At 40.3% G+C, this 19,048-nt stretch overlaps 1 protein-coding gene across 2 annotated transcripts in view; it reads right to left on the bottom strand.

Annotated features, from left to right (window-relative positions):
- BBS7 (Bardet-Biedl syndrome 7) overlaps positions 1–19,048 on the bottom strand; it is a 51,231-nt gene that overhangs the window by 1,658 nt on the left and 30,525 nt on the right. Inside the window, exons 13-19 of one of the 2 annotated variants that reach the window (XM_055144267.1) lie at positions 16,278–16,343; positions 9,197–9,336; positions 7,290–7,454; positions 3,965–4,074; positions 3,763–3,866; positions 3,508–3,631; positions 2,889–3,034 (exon numbers count right to left, since the gene is read on the bottom strand). In XM_055144267.1, coding sequence (XP_055000242.1) covers positions 2,901–3,034; positions 3,508–3,631; positions 3,763–3,866; positions 3,965–4,074; positions 7,290–7,454; positions 9,197–9,336; positions 16,278–16,343 — 843 coding nt within the window. In that variant the 3' untranslated portion in view covers positions 2,889–2,900. Of the gene's footprint in view, positions 1–2,611; positions 3,035–3,507; positions 3,632–3,762; positions 3,867–3,964; positions 4,075–7,289; positions 7,455–9,196; positions 9,337–16,277; positions 16,344–19,048 lie in introns of those variants that run through there. The other variant, XM_004606221.2, reaches the window with a different exon arrangement.

Raw genomic sequence — 19,048 nt, 5'->3', positions numbered from 1 at the left:
ATGTTCCCTCCTTTAAAATGAAAGTTTTCTTTTTTTCCATTGTCATTTTTCTGGCGCATAAAAACAAAAAAATGCGACATTCCAGTCTGGGAATGGGACTTAGTAGGGCCTTTCCTGGGAGGACTGAATTCTATCCCCGTAGCAGCGCTAAAAACAAATTTAAAAATACAAACATAAAACATTCCCTCGAATATAAATCAATGAGTTGAGATTAACAAAACTTTGTTAGCTATTTTTCCTATTTCCTCTGTTGACCATTTTAAAAACAGAATGTGTGTGTATGTGTGTGTCTCTATAACTGAAAAGACGTCACAGCTTAAAGCTTCAGTTTATAGTCACTGGCATGAAAGATTTACAATAAGGAATGTTCAAGTACATATTAAAATTTCTTTCCATTACATAGGTTGAAAAAAGACTGAGTGCCTTCTCGTGTCAACCTTAGAAGCCATCACTAGTTCTGTACTGCTCACATTGAGTACAGTTGAGCAACTACTGGTTACAGCATATCATTAAAACTCTTATTTTTCAGGCCATGATTTACACCGCCAAGCCAACAGACATGGGTCACAAAATGTTATAAATCTAAGGTCCTAGAGAAAAGTCCCCACCCCACCCCCACTAGTTGACAAAATGCATAGTTACTGGATGCAAATAGGCACCAGCACTTGGGTTCTACTCCTAGTCTTACAAAGTTAAGAAATGGCTAAGAGAGTGGGAGAGATAGTAAGGTGTGTAAGGCACTTCCCTGCACTCCATCGACACGATTTCAATCCCTGACATCCCATACAGTCCCCTGAGCCAGAGCCAGGAGTAATGCTTGAGCATTGCCAGGTGTTGCCCCAAAACAAAACAAAACAAAAAAACAAAAGAAAAAGCAGCAGGCTAAGAAAGAACAAAATCATACAATTTTCCAAGACACTGGCGGAGCTAGTGGGTCTTAAAGATACACAGCAAGGTAGCAGTCAAAGACAACACAAAAAAGAACTGATTCATTTAAATGTGTTGTTGGTGGTGGGGTGCAGAGTGGTGTTTGAAAGGGACTGAGGTCTTTGGAGGAGGGGGATGGGTACACTGGTATGGTGTTCGAATGATCACTGTCACTGTCATCACTGTCATCCCGTTGATCATCAATTTGCTCGAGTGGGCGCCAGTAACATCTCCATTTGTCCTAGGTCCTGGGATTTTAGCAGCCTCTCTACTTGTTCTTCCCAGTGGTGCTTCATTGGAGGCTCTTTCAGGGTAAGGGGAATGAGACCCATCATTGTTACTGTATTTGGCATACTGAATATGCCACGGAGAGCTTGCCAGGCTCTGCCATGAGCGCAGGATGCTCTCGGAACCTTGCCAGGTTCTCTGAGAGGGAGAACTAAGATATAAGAGGTTGCTTCCGGGAGCTTTGTTTTATAGTCTCTGGATCTTGGCTGTCGATGGAATTACAGGGATCAGTTTGTGGGTGTGGCTGCCAAGCTACTGGAAAATGGGGGATTTGGAAGGAGGAGGCCCAGTCCCAATTCGAGCAGGCTTGGAGATCTCAGCTCCGGGTCCTGCACACCTGGGTTCCTCTGCCAGTTCCTTCATGTGAGAGGCTTTATATACAGATGCATATGTGTATATATGTAACCTGTGCTGGCAAGACTTGCTTATAAGCAGTTTTCTTATTAATAAAGCCCTCCTTTCACATTCAGTTGTTTATGTGTTGCTATGATTTTGGGTGACACACTTCAACCACACATTTAGTAATGTTGTATTTACAAAGGATTAGAGGTTTGACAAAGGAGCTTGACAAAGAGAAAGAACTGATAGATTTGAGGGTATACATAATGGTATCGTTATGGCTGATCCTAAAATGAGATTAGGGTAAAAGAAGACAGGTAAAAGGAGATATAATTCTAATTAGTTGTAGAAATGAAGGAAATGGGAGTTAAATCACTAGAGGAAACTAAAAAATAAAATCAAGACATTATAAAGTATTTGCTTGAATTTGAGATTAAATAAAAAATTGTATATACCATAATCTCAAGATAAAACTCATGAAAAATGAGAAGTGGATGAGGCACTGTGGAGACGAACACCACTGAAAGTAAAGAATTAAGAAATCAATATGCCAGAATATTAAAAATTCACCAATAAACATTTTAGAATCACCAAGTATTACAACAGGAGAGATTATGTAGAGACTAAAATTTAAGAATTGAAGAGTCATGATTAGAAAAGTCATATAAAATGTTATAGGATAGTAGCACTGTATCCTGAGTTTGAATGATGTACATGGGAAACAATCATTAACACTATGGTAATTCAAAGAACCTCAATCAATAAAAAAAAGTTAAAGCAAAACAAAATTAAGAGCAGGGCCAGAGAATGATATAGCATGTGAGGCATTTATTTGCCTTGCATGTGATGGACCTAGGTTGTATTGCCCCAGAAACAAACATGGTCCCTTGAACACCACCAGGAATGAGCCTTGAGAGCAGAGCCAGGAGAAGCAAGTCCTGAGCATAGTGGGTACTGCCCGAAATCATAATAATGTCAATATCAAACGACATAGTGTGTATTAATGCATTTTGAAAGCTATAAAGAAGTTTATACATGTATATATTGCAGTCTCAAATATTTGAACATGTTTTTATTTTCCAGTATTTCTCAATTTAAAGTTTAAAAATATCTATTTGCTAACAATTCACCAAAATTCCTTATCACTCCACTTGCATTTTAAAAATTAAACTCTTAATTTTAAAGTTTCATTTGTAAAACAGAAATAGCATTACTAAAAGAGTCACATTCAAATATTACTTCAGTTAAAAATCTCTTTAAATTATAGTATAGTTAGCTTATAATTCAGCTTCAACTTTTTAAAATTTCAACAGTCGACATTTTTAGAACTTTACCTTGTTTACAAATCATGCAGCATCAAAAAAAGCAATCAAAGCATCTTGGTCATAACTGTCCAAAATCTCCAATAAAAGAGGTACTTTGGTTTTGACATTGGTGCCTTTGAACTTGAATTTGTCTATGAAAAGATCAGTGATCATACCTATAATGAAAAACATTAATATCCTGTCACTGATTAGTTTTAATTAATGACATATGATAAAAGTGAACACTTGAGAATATATTTCCAAGTACCCATAACTCTACTATTTTAACATACACAAATTTGGATAGATAGTTTTTTGGAAAAAAAAATTATTTGGGGAAGTTTAAGGCAAATTAAAAAATATAAGTATTGAGCTAATGACCCTTGTAAACTGCAAAAACTGATTATAAGCTACTAATTTAGTCTGCTGCTGACCAGTTTTGAACTGCTAATGGTATATTTAACATCACAATGGCTTATTTCTCACACCAAGCAGATTATTTTGACATTGTATAGAGAAAACCTATTCTAACAACTTTATTTTCATTGAAATATTTCACCAAATGTGCAGACCATTCTTAGAATTTGACTTACTCCTGGGTTGAAAGATCTCCTGAAACTACTTTAGTATTTTAGTACAGTCCACTAACCATACAGTCTTTCAAGATGAGCAGGCTGCTTTCTGTATTCTTCCTGTAGGTGATCTGCCTCTTCCAAAATACAGCGATATTCTGGTATCAAAAAGTTTGTATTTCCCTCATGAACTTGCAATTCCTATTTAAAATTAAAATAAAAGTACCTCAAAGTTCAAAATTCAATAGAGTATAATGTTAAAGTCTTTACATTTTTAGAAATATCATCAAAATAAAATTATGAGATCATGAGTCCATGACACATATACTTACTTTTAAAGCATCAATTAACTGCACCTTTTTAGCCAAAAGCAACTGGTACTCCAGCTTTGGGTGAATTAACCTTAAAGTATGTTTGACTGAGACTTCATTTATTTCTAGGGGTTGAGTCAGACACAATTAGATAAATCACTATAAAACATTCTTATTGTATCAATTATGAAAAAACAAAAGCAGAAATTGATTTTCCTTTTACCGTATGATATGTTGAGGTTAATTTTCCTTTTTGTAGCTTCTTTTGAAAGCACATCTTTCAGGATGGATATAGTAGAAATGTTGTCAGATTTAAAAACTCCTTCTCCTTTTCTATGAAATCAATATATCTAGTAAAGATATATTCCAGAACTAGTATCTCATGATTAAATTTTATCTGATTTGATATCTTTATATGCATCTCATTAAAAGAAAGTATTAAACATGTAACCCTTTCCAATTATATTAATTTCAGAATATAATTATAAAACTTGAGATATGTTCCCCTAAAAAAGCATAACAGTGTATAAATCCTTCATTCAGAACAACTTTTTTCTTCAGTTTCACTGATAAGGTTGTTAATACCTTCTTGTTTTTGTTTTTTGGGCTATATCCAGCAATGCTCAGGGCTCACTCCTGGCGCTGTGCTCCGGGTTTCCTCCTGGTTCTGCATTCAGGGCTCACTTCCAGTGTGCTCAGGGCACCGTATGTGGTGCTGGGGATCCAAACTGTGTGCAAGGCAAATGTCCCACCACCATACTATTGCTTCAGCCCCTAAACCCCTTCTTATAACATGTCTTTAAAAACTGCTCTGTCTCTATTTTTTTTTTTTTTGGTGAAGTGAGATGGTTTTTACTGAAACTTATTTATAAAGGAAGGTATGGAGGTGGGAGGAGGAGGGAGGGGGGGATGTTCAATAGAGAACACAGGCTTCTCCAGAGTAGAAACAGGCAAGCAAAGAAACATAAAGAGAAGCAAATGAGATACTTGTGCAAGGATGAATACAGGCTTGAATAGCAAGCCAAGAATTGCTATATTTCTTCTATGTGTTTCTTAGGTATAAGCACATATATTATAGCACAGATACTTGCTTCCTCCATAAAAGGAAAGATAAAAAAATAAAACCTAAGAATATCTTTTGTTCTTTGTCTACTCCTGGCTTTCAATGCTCTTTCTTATGGTCACAGGATTCTTTTTTTTTTTTTGTCTTCTGAGTCACAGCTGATGGTGCTCAGGGACTACTCCTGACTTAGTGCTCTGGAATCACCTCTGGATGTGCTCTAGAAACCCTGCAGTGGGAGGGGTGGAACCTGGTCATCGCACATGCAGAGTACGTGTTCTGCTTCCTGTGCCATCTCCTCAGCTCTGGAATCTTCTGTTTTGTGGAGGGCACCCCTCCTCTTCTCTTTCACCTTCTCAGTAACAGTCTCACTGGAACTGGCCTCAAAACACCATTTCTGGATTTCAGAAGATTTCACATATAGTCCCCTGAGCACTGCCAGGAGTATGTTCCCTGAGTATACCACCAAGAGTATAGTCCCTTAAGCACTGCCAAGAGTAAGTCCTGAGCACAGCAGAGCATGATCCCTAAACCAAAAACAAAACAAAAATTCCAAGAATAAGAATAAGATGTTAGAGGAACAGAGTCTCAAGGCAGGCTTAAAAATGTAGCTGTTTACAATGGAAAACAAATTATCAAATGCTTCCTTTTCAGCAGGTCTGACTTTGGAGGTGGGGGGACTCCAAACTATAATAGTGAGTTTTTTGTTGAAATATTGAATGTAATCAAAGTAAAGAGAAAGTAAAGTGAAATTTATCAGCTACACAGGCGGGGGTGGGGGTGGGGGTGGGGGGAGGTATACTGTGATTCTTGGTGGTGGAATATGTGCACTGGTAAAGGGATGTGTGTTCGAGCATTGTATTGTATAACTGAGACTTAAGCCTGAAAGCTTTGTAACTTTCCACATGGTGATTCAATAAAAAAAAAAAAAATGTAGCTGTTCAGCCAGGGAAACAGCTCAAAGGGGTGGAGCGCTTTGCATGCTGAAGCCTAAGTTCCATCCCTGGTACTACATGGTCTCCCTAGCACTGCTGAGTAGCTCATAAGCACCACAAGTTGTAGTCCCTGTAACCATCCCAAAAAAGCAGATACCTAATTGGGACTCTAAGTAGAATCCTGATTGTCAAGGAAAGAATATGTAAGGAGGGGGCCAGATTAATATCACAGCAAGTAGGGCACTTGCCTTGCACAAGGTAACCCTAAGTTCAATCCCTGTCATCCTGCCACCCCATATGGTCCCCCCAAGTCTGCCAGCAGTGACCCGAGTGTAGAGCCAGGAGCAAGTCCTGAGCAATGCTAGATGTGGCCAACAAAACAGAACGATAATAATTATAATAACAATAATAGATGTAATAAGAATATGGAATAGCAAAGAACAAGATATGCTGTTATAAAAAATGTATAGTTATGCAGGAACCTGTCAATTTGCCTGCCATGATTAAAGCCTAATATTCTCGTCACTATTACAACTGCAGACACAGCTAAGATTCCCTGAAAGGTAACAATGAAATACCTCAAAAGAATTGATGCTAAAGCCAATTAAATTCTGGGGAACTATTAGTCCCAAAAGATTTCAATCTGAGACAATTTCATTGCTGTTTCTATAACCTAACACAACTGAGTCTCAGCTAGGACACCAGAAGTTTATTTAAGGAAAAGGATAAACATTTACTTCTCCCACGCAAAACAAAAACAAAAGCAAATGATCAAACAAATGAAAGCAATCAACAGGCTTGACAATTTTGAGTGTCATTTTATAATGTTTTCATATTGATGATGACCAGAAGATATCAGTCACTTTAATCGCTCAAGTCAATAAAATATATATTTCTTCTTTCTCCCATCTTTTTTTTGGGAGGGGAAGGTGAGGAAGGAGTTGGGACACCCCAGATATGCTCAGGGATCATTCCTGGTGGGGCTCAGAGAGATCTTTTGTGGAATCAGGAATCAAACCTAGGTTGGCTAAATCAAAGGCAAACACCTTACCTACTGTACTATTTTTCCGGCCTACAACATACCTGTTTTAAGGAATATTCCTGAGGATCTTAGAAAGTGATATTGTAATTCCTCTTCTGAATATATCTTTAAAAACAGATTTCCTCTGACGCCAGAGAGATAGTACAGTAGTGGGGCTATTTCCTTTCATGTGTCTGACCTGGGTTTGATCCGTGGTACCCCATAGAGTCTCTGAGCCCTGTCAGGAGTGATTCCTGAGCAGAATCAGGAGTAAGTCCCAAGAACTGCCAGGTGTGGATCTAATAACAAAAATAAAACAAAACAGTCTACTTCCTAACTCGTTACTACTGGCAATAACTATTGATCTTTCACATTCACTTCTATTTATTTTCTCTGAAGTCATTAATTCTCTTAACTTTTCAGTATATTCACTCGAACATTATGTTTTCTATTACATTATTTACAGATTACATGCTTCCTAAATGAGCCTTTAAAGCTCCACTTAAATGAATCAGTAAAAACATTTATTTACCTGTAAGTACTTTCCAGTTGTGTATCCAGAAAGGTGTTCTGAAAATAAAATGTAACACATTCCCCTGCTGGGGGTTTTTCAGGAACTTCAGGCAGGCAAAATACCACCCAAGAGTGAATTTCAGCAAAACTGAACTGGCCTGTCAAAGTCAGTGTATTCATGGGTCTGTGATTTAATGAGAGGGACACATTTTTATGTTGCAATGACTATACAACATATGTGCAAAAACATCACCAAATAGTGCTTTGCAGTAGTGGCTACGCAAGTACAACCATATCCATTCAAGATTTTTTTAAATGGTTTTATATAATAACTGAGTATTTCAATTACATAAATGAGAATTAAAAACATGTTTTTATTGTGTTTTCACGTGACAAAATATAGCTTATTTCATTATAACATGCTCTGCAAATAAAATTTGGTCTACTTTTAAATTCATCTAATATTTCTACTATATAAATTACAAAACATATTTATACAAGAGTCTAACAAGAATCTACTTAGGAAAACAATCAGCAAAATGTGAAGGCAGAAGTTGGAGCTACTGGGACCAGAGGGAGAGTACAGCAGGTAAGGCTCTTGTCTCACACCCAACTGACCAATATTTTGATCCCTGGCACCACACATGGTGCCCCAAACACCACCAGGAGTGATTCCTAAACTCAGAGACAGAATTAAGCCTTGAGTATCATCATGTGTAGCCAGAAGCAACAATAATAACAGCAAAAAATGGGCTTTTAAAAGTAAAACAGACTTAGATTAAAACCCTGCTCAAGCATTTACTGTGACTATTGGGCAAGTTAAGGAACGTAAGTACTTCTGTCTTGCAAGTATATGTGATAATTCTGTTTCAGAGTCTGTCTTCTCTCTTTCTCTCACCCCTTCCTTCCATCTCTCCCTCTAACACACACATGCATGTAAATCAAATACATTTAAAGTAAACAGATAATCATAAAGTGGAAAATACAGTTTATGGACTTAAAAGAGTTGGGAGGAACTCTAAGAGGTATATAATAAAAAACTATAAGAGCTAGAATGACTTCTGAGATCATCCAGACCAACTCTCAGTTACAGATGGGAAAACTGGAGCCCAAGAAATTACACTGATCCACAAAGTCACACGGAACAGCTATGAGATTGTAACACAAATCTCGTCACTCCCAGTCTGTTCCTTCCAGCACTCCATGATGCTACCTTGAACAACAACCTTAACTTTTAAGCTCAGACACCACCAAAAGAATCAGTCTCTTTAATATTTTTTGAGAAATATTTTGAGAAAAAATTTCAATACCTCTACTCCAAATTCTCTGTATTTAATAGTAAAACACATGGATTTTGTTTGGTCAGAAATCACTGCTCTTTTTCTTCTTTCACAAAATTACCTGCTTTTCCAAGTCTCCATTTCTTATTTGTAAAAGAGAGACATTTCTCACTGTCTTGCTGTATGTGGTTGTGCCAAAGCACCTAGCATAATGCATGGTACAACAATTCAATAATTGTGTAATTCTTTCCCTTCTTCCATTTCAGCCCATGGTCTCACATCTCCAGAAAAAAAAAAAACAACAAAATCTACAACAGGGTGCTGAAGTCAGATATCAGGGGCAGCATACACCAATCATTCACTGGCTTTCCCTGAAAGGTAATACAATGCCTGAAGCTAATACTAAGATCCTGTTCACAATTTAAATGCCAGAGTATTTGCTCAGAGTACAGCAAGAGCTATTACATTACTAACAGCATAGTGATTTATGAGAACTCAAACTAGCCTATAAAAGTTGATAATCTACTTATTAGAACTATTGATCCACAGCATTTAAATAGATAAACAAATAACTATCAGTATTTATATAATGTATTTAAATTATGTTATATCCTAAAGAATAAGTTACCCCAATTTTTTTCCCTACCTGTCATGATCAATATAGTGAGTTCTTTGATGGAGAGAAAGTGGTTTGATAAGATACTGGCGGACCTGACACGTTTTGGGTTGAATTCTTGGAGTCACATAAGCTTGCAGTGTGCCATATTGGCCTTCAATAGAGCGAATCTAACAACACAAAAGAGAAAAGAAGAATAATCTAACATAAAGTTATTTTTAAAACATTTATCAAGATAAATCAAGTATTGTACCATAATCTTTCTTAAAATATTCTGATGGAAACAAAGACATACTACCAAATGACTACTTATTATCCCTAGAATAAAAGACTTCAAAGATTTGTCAGTTAAGCGCACAACTGTCCATCTGGAAGAATTCACTGCTGGCATGGAGGATTAGTGCAAATGTCAGAACGCTCTGAATTTAAATCCCTTGTGTCCCACACACATGTGCAGTGTGATGCTGGCAGTTCTGCTAACTGTAGAAGTGAATGTAAACACAACAAAAGGAAATATGATCCCAAGCAAGGCAAGCACTTGTGTGAGCACAAAGTGACTGTGGTGAGCACCACAACTAAAAAGCTGTGAAAGTGCCACAATCTGGAAGAATAAGCCCTGAAAGGCATAAGTGGAACACTCAGTGTGTACTGCTGAGCACCACGACCACAACTTGTATATCTCAACTAAGCATGCAAGCATATGTGCAAGATTAACACAGAAGGGCAAGCCTCAGTTTCTGCACTCAGCCAAGCACTGCAGTCCAGTACACAAAGCTCCACAATCTGAGGTGCAGCTTCTAGCAAGCACAAATAGAAATGTGCAAGTCCTGCTCATGAAGAGGGAGGGGTGGGGTGGAAGGAACTTAGCACTGTAGCATTGTCATAGCACTGTCGTCTCATTGTTCATCAATTTGCTCGAGCGGGCACCAGTAACGTCGCCATTGTGAGACTTGTTACTGTTTTTGGCATACTGAATACACCACGGGTAGCTTGCCAAGCTCTGCCCTGCGGGTGGGATACTCTCTGTAGCTTGCTGGTCTCTCTGAGAGGGATGGAGGAGCCGAACCTGGGTTGGCCGCATGCCCTACCCTCTGTGCTCTCATTCTGGAAGGAACTTAAAAATAAATTTTCCCACTAAGGAAAGTAAGCCAAGGGTATGCATAGCAATGTGTAGAAGAGGGAATCAAGATACGCCATGGGGAGTTTGCCAGGCTCTCCCATGTGGGCAGGAAACTCTCAGTAGCTTGCCAAGTTCTCCCAAAGGGAGAACTAGGCTATAAGATGTCGGGAGCTTGGTTTTATAGTCTCTGGATGTTGACCAATGGTGGGATTACACGGCGCTGGGGGCAGTCCCTGGGTGTGAATCTGAGTGGAAGAGGCCCAGTCCTGATCCGAGCAGACTTGGAGGTCTCAGCCCCGGGTCCCACACACCTGGGTTCCTCTCCCGGTTCCTTCATGTGTGAGGCACATCCGAACGGCTGGAGAGGGGCCTTGAGCATGGCTGTGGCTAGGCTCCAGAGGTCTTCAGCCGCAGGAGCTCTGCTCAGGGGAGGGAGGGAAACTGAAGCCCACCCCTCTCCCCCGAGGGGCCCCGGGGAAGACAGCCAGGCGCAGGGGCAAGAGACTCTCTGTATATAGAGATTTTATTTGCACTGTGTTTTTCATGAAATTTGCTCTCAGTTAACGGAATAAATAAACTTTTTGCTTTTGGGCTACACCTGGAAGTACTCAGGGTTTACAACAGGCTCTTCACTTTAAGGATCACTCCTGGCGGAGCTCAGGGAACCATATGGGGTGCTAGAGATTGAACCCTGGTTGGCCACATGCTAAGCAAGTGCTTTACCTGCTGTATTATCTCACTGGCCCCAAGATAAACTTACTTTTTAGTGCAGCTATATAGTATTTTGTGGGGTAGAAAAATTGCTAATAATTCCATCATTCGATTATTGAGTACACATTTTGGTTCTACTTTTGCCTTCAAAAACAACTGCAACAATTAATACTTGTTGATAATATGATTACATCTATGAAATAGATTGCCACAAATCAGACTATTGCCTGCCTATTTTCCAAATAAGTCAAAACAATTCTTATTTCTATTAGCTTTAATTGGAAGTTTACTTTTCTCCATCCCTTCCTTCCATCATGCCTGCAACGCAGGAACTCTACCAGAGTCATCCTCAGGCCTCACTTTCTGTTATTTTAATATCCCTAATAACTGCACATTTTTTGGAATGTTAGGTATCTTGATTCCCTCTTCTACACATTGCTTATGCATACCCTTGGCTTACTTTCCTTAGTGGGAAAATTTATTTCCTAAATTTGTATAACAACTTATTGGCAGTCTTTATATTTCATTGTCTATCAAGACAAGTTCATTTAACTATCCCTTAAAAATAGGTGATACCTTGCAGAGATGCTACAGAGTCTCTTGCTCCCATGCCTGGCTGTCTTCACTGGGACCCTTAGGAGGACGGCAGGTTGAGTTTCCTTCCCCGTCCCAGGCAGAGCCCCGGCAGTCGAAGACCTCCGGAACCCAGCCACAGCCATGCTCAAGACCACTCTCCACACTCTTGGATGAGCCTCATGCATGAAGGAATCGGCAGAGGAACCCAGGTGTGCAGGACCTGTGGCTGAGATCTCCAAGCCTGCTCGGATGGGGACTGGGCCTCTTCCACCCAGATCCCCCATTTTCCAGCATTTGCGGCTGCATGACATCTTATAACCTAGTCCTCCTTCTCGGAGAACCTGGCAAGCTACTAAGAGTTTCCTGCCTGCACGAGAGAGCGTGGCAAGGTCATGGTGGCGCATTCATATGCCAAAAACAGTAACAATGATGGGTCTCATTCCCCTGACCCTGAAAGAGCCTCTAATGCAGCACCGTTGGGAAGGACGAGTAAAGAGGGGCTGCTAAAATCTCGGGGCTCGGATGAACGGCGACATTACTGGGCCCACTCGAGCAAATCGATGATCAATGGGATGACAGTGATACAGTGATACCCTGCAGAGATGCTGCCTCACTCTGTACCAGGCTGACTTCATCTGGGGAAACTCAGAGGGGTTCCAGAACCCAATTACTGCCATAATCATGGTAGATCTTCAAACCCAATCACTGCCATAATCATGGCCGATCTTCACAGGCTCTGGATGAGCCCCCTATGCATGAGAGTGAATCTGCTGAAAAACCCAGGTATTCAGGTTTTGTGACCGAAACCTCCAGGCTCACATGGAGTCGGAAATGGACCCCCTCTCCCTCATCTCACTGTGCTTCTGGCTGTCTGGCAGTCCACCCACAAACTGTCTCTGGGTGCTACCTAAGCTCATTAATGGCCACAATCCAGAGACTCGAATCTCAGCAGAGAGCAACATGCTTCAGAGATGGCTCCGGACCCCCAAATTACCATCCAGTTAAAATTGAACTCCAGCCCTAGCACCCTATTTAAATTTTTAGAATTCCTGGGAGCTACATCTTATACTTCATGTCACTGATATACCAAGAGTAGCACACCACATTTGATGGGGTGTAAAGTAGAAGGCAACCAATCATCATCAAAAAATATATACATATATATTAGCACCCAGCCCTGGCAGCCGACCTCCACAACCCAACTGCTGACACACTCCAAGCCACTTTCCACATGCTTGGGTCGAGCCTCACGCATGAATGAAGTCCCACGGAACCCAGGTAATGCGGAACTTATGACCCTAAACTCTGGGTTCAACGGGATCTGGGAGCAGAGACCCTCTGCCTGCTGCCCCCAGTCTCTGGTGGCCCAGGTGTCACACCCAGAAGCCGCCTCCTGCCGGCACCAGATAATCTTATTGGCCACTGTCCAGAACTCACTGCTGCTTCTCCTGGAAGGGAGCATAAAATGAGGCCCCCATAAACATGCCACTGGAATTTGCACCAGGCTGTTTTCACTCAGGGCACCCCAGAGGAGAACAGGTCAGAGCCCTACCTGCCCCAAGGGACCCAGCCCTGGCAGCCGACCTCCACAACCCAACTGCCACACTCCAGGCTGCTTTCCACATGTTTGGGCCAAGCTTCACATAAGAGTGAACATATTCCTAAACTGCACAGCGCAAAACATGATAAGACACTCCCTACTCATTTTCCATAATTACCACACCATATTTGATTGGAGGCAAGATGGTGCCGACACTGCCTGAACACCTTGCACTCTCACAAACCTGGCTCACCATCTCGCCTTAGACAATGCGTGGCTCAGCACACCAGGCATGGAACTCTACTTGTGATTCCTGATGGACATCGCTGGTTGGTTTGCAAGATTCGGACAGAATGGGATTGGCAGAGCATGGAGAAACCACGGCGGCGGCCGCAGCATCGCCACCTGCCCCAGCTGGGCCGAGTCCCAATGCCGTCGGACATTGAGCCATGGCGGCAGTGTGTGCAGTGGCTCATCCACTGTGGGGTGCTGTCATTCATGGAATGGGCAGCATCATGGACAGGACCTGGTTATCATCCACAGGGAAAAGAGAAGTCTGAACATCTGGGGAGGGATCCGAACCCTTCCACCTTTATCTGTATAATAAATTCTAACTTTCCATTTACCAAATTTTGTATGCAAATCTTTCATACAATTCTCAAAAAGCCACCAGTGTAGGAAAATGTATTGTTGTGGTAACAACCTCACACCACAGAGACTGGCACTCATCAAAAGTAACAACCACCAGTGTTGACAAGGATGTGGGGGAAAAAGAGACACTCATTAACTGTCGATGGGAATACTCCAGGTTTTTAGAAGACAATATGGATATTCCTCAAAAAAACAAGAAATTGAGTGTCCATATGACCCACCAAGTCCACTGCTAGGACTATACCGCAAGGGCCCAAAAGCAAAAATTGGAAAACATATCTGCACTCCCATATTCACTGCAGCACTATATATAATAGCCAAATTATGGAAACATCCCAAATGGCCACAAACAGATGACTGGATACCAATATAAAACAGAGGGCCCAAGCAATGCTACAGCAGGGAGGGCACTTACCGTGCACACAGCTGAACTGGGTTTGATCCCCAGCATCCCATGTGGTCCCCCAGCACCGTCAGAAGCTATTCTTGAGTGCAAAACCAGGAGTAATCCCTGATCATCATTGGGTGTGACCCCAAAACCAAAACAAATAAAAAAACCCAAAAAACCCCAAATATCCAGTGGAATACTATGCACCCTTAAACAAAGATAAAGTTATGCAATTTGCTGCAATCTGGATGGATCTAGAGAGTATCGTGTTGAGTGAAATCAGCCAGAGGGAGAGGGAACAGACACAGAATGATCTCTCTCATATGTGAGATATATAGAAACCTCAGAGGAGAATATCAAATGCCCAATTGCAACAGAAATGAAAAGAGAACTAGTCTCGAGTAGTAAGCTAGGCACTGGGTCAGGGTGAGACAAATAAATTAGGGAAGGGAACACTAGGACAATGAAGGAGGGAAAAAGTGCCTACCACAGAGGCAGGCTGAGAGAGAAACTGGGGCCACGGGTGAAGGGTTGTGGACTCTAGTGAGGCTGATTAGTGTTGTTGGAACAATGTTCACCTGAAACTCAATCACAAATAGCTTTGTCACTTTGTAATTCACAATGATTCAATTAAAAAAATAAAGGTGGTAGTAAATGATATTACTGGAATGTGATGAGAAAAAATTGTAGTCAAAAGGATATGTCAGGGGCTGGGAAACAGTGCAGAGGTTAGGATGCATAGCATGCGCCTGACCCAGGTTCAATTCCCAGCAACACAGGGTCCCCCAAGCATCAAACACAGCACCACTGGGATGGCCTGAGTATCCCAAGCAATGCAGGGCCCATGCAACATTACATTCTCTTGCATTGACCAATGGGGATTCTCTCTCGCTGGCTGAGGACATTGGTGGGCTGCTTCCTCCCTACAGCCTCCTGAGCACTGCTTGGAAGACTTCCTCAAAAACAAAGACATATGGCAAGTGCTCAGATACTTCAGTATCAAAATTTTCTTATTTGGACCAGGCTGCATACAACAAACTGTTAAAAAAAAATGAATTATGGTTCTCCTGCCAGTACCACATGGTCCCAGAATACAGAACCTGGAGTAGCCTCTGAGCAATGCTGGGCATGCCCAAAATACAAAAACACAAAACAAAACAACAGCAACCCCATGAAATTTGAGCATTAAGTACCTTATTGTCACTGTCTGTCTGTCACTGTCATCCTGTTGCTCATCGATTTGCTCAAGCAGGCACCAGCAATGTCTCCATTGTGAGACTTGTTGTTAGTGTTTTTGGCATATCGAATACACCACAGGTAGCTTGCCAGGCAAGATACTCTTGGTAGCTTGCCAGGCTCTCCAAGAGGGGTGGAGGAATCAAACCTGGGCCAGCCGCGTGCAAGGCAAACACCCTACCTGCTGTGCTATCGCTCCAGCCCTTATTAATATTATGTACATATACCTTATTATATAAAATAATCATAAAATATTCTAGGAGAGATAATAATATTGTAGTTAAAAATTGTTTTCTCATCTTTAGATATATGCATGGAAATATGTACAAATAAAATTTTAAATTATCTTGTATGGCTTCAAAATAATTTGGGGTATAAGTAAAAATATAAATAATATGGTTATTAATTGATCATTGCTAAAGTATTTTTAATGTATGTTTAAAACTTTCTATATTAAAAAAGTAGAAAATAAAATCCAGTCATAAATTTAAGACTGAGAATTGAGACTGGAGTTATAGCACAGCGAGTAGGGCGTTTGCCTTGCACGTGGCTGACCCAGGTTCAATTCCCAGCACCCCTTTTGGTCCCCCGAGCACCACCAGGAGTAACTTCTGAGTGAAAAGCCAGGAGTAACCACTGTGCATCGCTGGGTGTGACCCAAGAAGCAAAAAAAAAAAAAAGTTTAAGACTAAGAATTTACAGGTTACTAGTTGAGTTTTAAGAACAGAGAGTGACTGAGTTAAAACCTAGTACGTAATTTAAAAGTCATTACTACAAAATAAATAATTTCAGGATGTAATTTATAAAATAAATAAATATATAAATAAAGCAGAATCCCAAACTGCAAGATAATACCAAATGAAAAACAGATAATATCAAATATTTTTACCTTGAGTTCCAGCCTTGTGGTATTTGCCTGGCATCGATAAGTAGCAAGAAGAAAGTTGTCACTTGACTGGGAAGGATTCAAAGTTGAGAAAAAGAATTAACCCATGTTTTAAACGATAAAACCAGTATTATTTATTATAAATAATGCTTAAAAATTGCCAAGTATCTATCATTTCGGTGGCAGCAGGGAAACTTTTTACTCATTTCTCAAACAACCCTTCTGCAGTAAATTTTAATATATGAATAGACTGAGGCAAAAGGTATTATGTAAATTTCTTAAACTGTTAGATAATCAATTCATGTTATCATCTAGTCTCTAAAAGAACAATTTTGTGTGGGGGACAGGGCCTTGGGAAATACCCAGAAGTGTTGAGGTTTCTTCTGGCTCTGTGCTCAGATGAGGTGCCCAGGCTTGAAACAGGTTGGCCAAGTACAAGGCAAGCACTTAGCACTATTCTATGTCTCTGGCCCTCTACAATAACATTTTTAAACATTAAAAGTTTTTCTAAAAATTTAACTAATAGTACAAACAACTAATGGTTTATATTATAAAGACTAATGCATCAATATTAGGTATTGAACCTCTTTGACTAATTGTTTTTCAAAGAACCATCTCATCTCTCAATTCCGACCAGAGAGCACAGCTAATTGCAGTCAGTATACTGTTGGTATACTGTTGGCAGTCAGTATGATTTTATTGAATTAAAATGGAGCTATTAACTCAAGTACAGTACTTTCTTGAGACTGAGTTATATAACCAGGTACATGAATTGCAAAAATGGGCAAAGTAATGTGAAATGTTTTATAGAAATTTTATATACTTTCTTTAGTGACGTAGCCTGTAGGTGATCCTGGGAGGGGAGGTGTTCCCGGCGCGCCTTCCGCCCAGAGATGAACCAAGAGCCGCGGCACGAGAAGCAGAGCCTCCCGCCTACTGACTGTGATCCTGAGGTCTCCTAACCCATTTTGGCACCAGAGCAGATTCTTGCAGCCATCCATTTTGACTGTGAACTGAGCTAAAATATTAAAAACCCAACGCGCGGACTCAAAGTCTTCACCTTTATCAAGGAAGAGAAATTATTAGATGATGCTTATTCAGCAGGCCTGATTGTTGGGGAAAATTTCCAATCAACAATAGTGAGTTCTGTATGGAAATATGAAATGTACTCAATATATAGAGAGAATAATGGGAATATCATCAGCTACTTAGATGGGGGAGGGGTGGGAGGGGGGTGTATCGGGGTTCTTGGTGGTGGAACGGGTGCACTGGTGAAGGGATGGTGGTTTAATCAGTATTTGACTGTGACTTAAACCTGAAAGCTTTGTATATTTTTTGTTTTCACGGTGGTTCAATAAAATATTTCTTAAAAAAAAAAAAAAAAAAAAAGAAAAAGAAATGAAGGGCTAGAGAGATATTACAGAGGGTAGGGACTTTGCCTGGCACGCAGCTGACCTGGGTATGATTCCTGGCACCCCACAGGGTCTCCTGTGCCAGGAATGATTCCTTGAGTACTCCCAGGTATGTCCCAAAAACTGGAAAGAAAAATAGTGATAAATAAAGGAACGAAGAGAAAAAAAAAAAAAAAAAAGAAATTTTATATACTGCTACTCCCTATTTTTGTTAAGTATCCAAAGAAAAATAAAGGATCTAACAAACATATTGCAGAGTTTAAATTCCAACTTATTTAAACTCAATAAAACACAACGTTGGGGCCAAAGCAAAGTGCAGTGGTAAGGTGCATGCCTTGCACACGGCTGACCCAGGTTCAATCCTTGGCACCATTTGATCCCATTGCCTCCCCCATCCCAAATCCTGCCAGGCATAATCTGAGCAAAGAACCAGAAGTAAGCCCTGAGAATAGTCAGATGTGCTCCTCCCCCAAACAAACAAAACCACATAGATCAATTACTTAAAAATATATTTTTGTATTATGAAGAACAAATGTCACACATTAAGTTTTTATGGGCAAGTGATACAGAGTAAAAGATCAAAACCAACTGATACTAGTAGGTTTGGGATAGGGAGGGAGCATGAAGAGCATGAAACAAGACTGGCTATATGCTGAAGAGAGAGACCAGCACATGAAAGGCCACAGATGCCAACCTTTCTACTCTGGTATGTGCTTGATGGCACTATATATATATATATATATTTTAAAGCCATCGTTTTAGATAACAGGTTTGTCATAAAAATACACATTTAAAAAACTCTTGCAGTGATGTGAACAATACAGGTTAATTTTGCAATAATCTGAAAATTATAAATTTTTAATTTTGGGGGGAGTTAGGAGTGGGGGCACACTCAGCAGTACTCAGGGCTGACTCTGGCTCTGTGCTCAGGAAACACTCTCCTGGCAGGCTCACAGGATCACATAGGGGGTGGATATGCCAGGATTGATGAGCACTCTCTCTAGCCTCTATATTAACTAATTATTAAAAAATAATCTTGATAAAAACAGTATGAGAGATGTTTGAATTCTAGGGAGATCTTTCTGGAGGCTGGGTAGAGGAGTGGAGCTAAGACATAAAATGCAGTTAAGAGGCATACACAGAGGTAGAAGAGAGAAAAACTAGTGACTGACAAGAGGTGAGACAAAAAAAAAGGGGTCAAGTATAACACACAACTTGGTAGTGTGGGAACAGGGATAGAAAACAGTAGAATTTAAAGGAAAGTTTATGAAAAATTGATGAAGAAACATCAATTTTAACATTAACAGAGTCACTCAAAGCAGTGCAACTGGAATGAAAGCATGTGGAAAATTCCTTGTTTAC

This window comes from Sorex araneus, chromosome 7 (genome assembly GCF_027595985.1).
Source record: "Sorex araneus isolate mSorAra2 chromosome 7, mSorAra2.pri, whole genome shotgun sequence".
Taxonomy (NCBI): domain Eukaryota; kingdom Metazoa; phylum Chordata; class Mammalia; order Eulipotyphla; family Soricidae; genus Sorex; species Sorex araneus.
The sequence above is the reverse complement of the archived record's forward strand: the minus strand, read 5'-3'. Positions and strand labels throughout refer to the sequence as shown.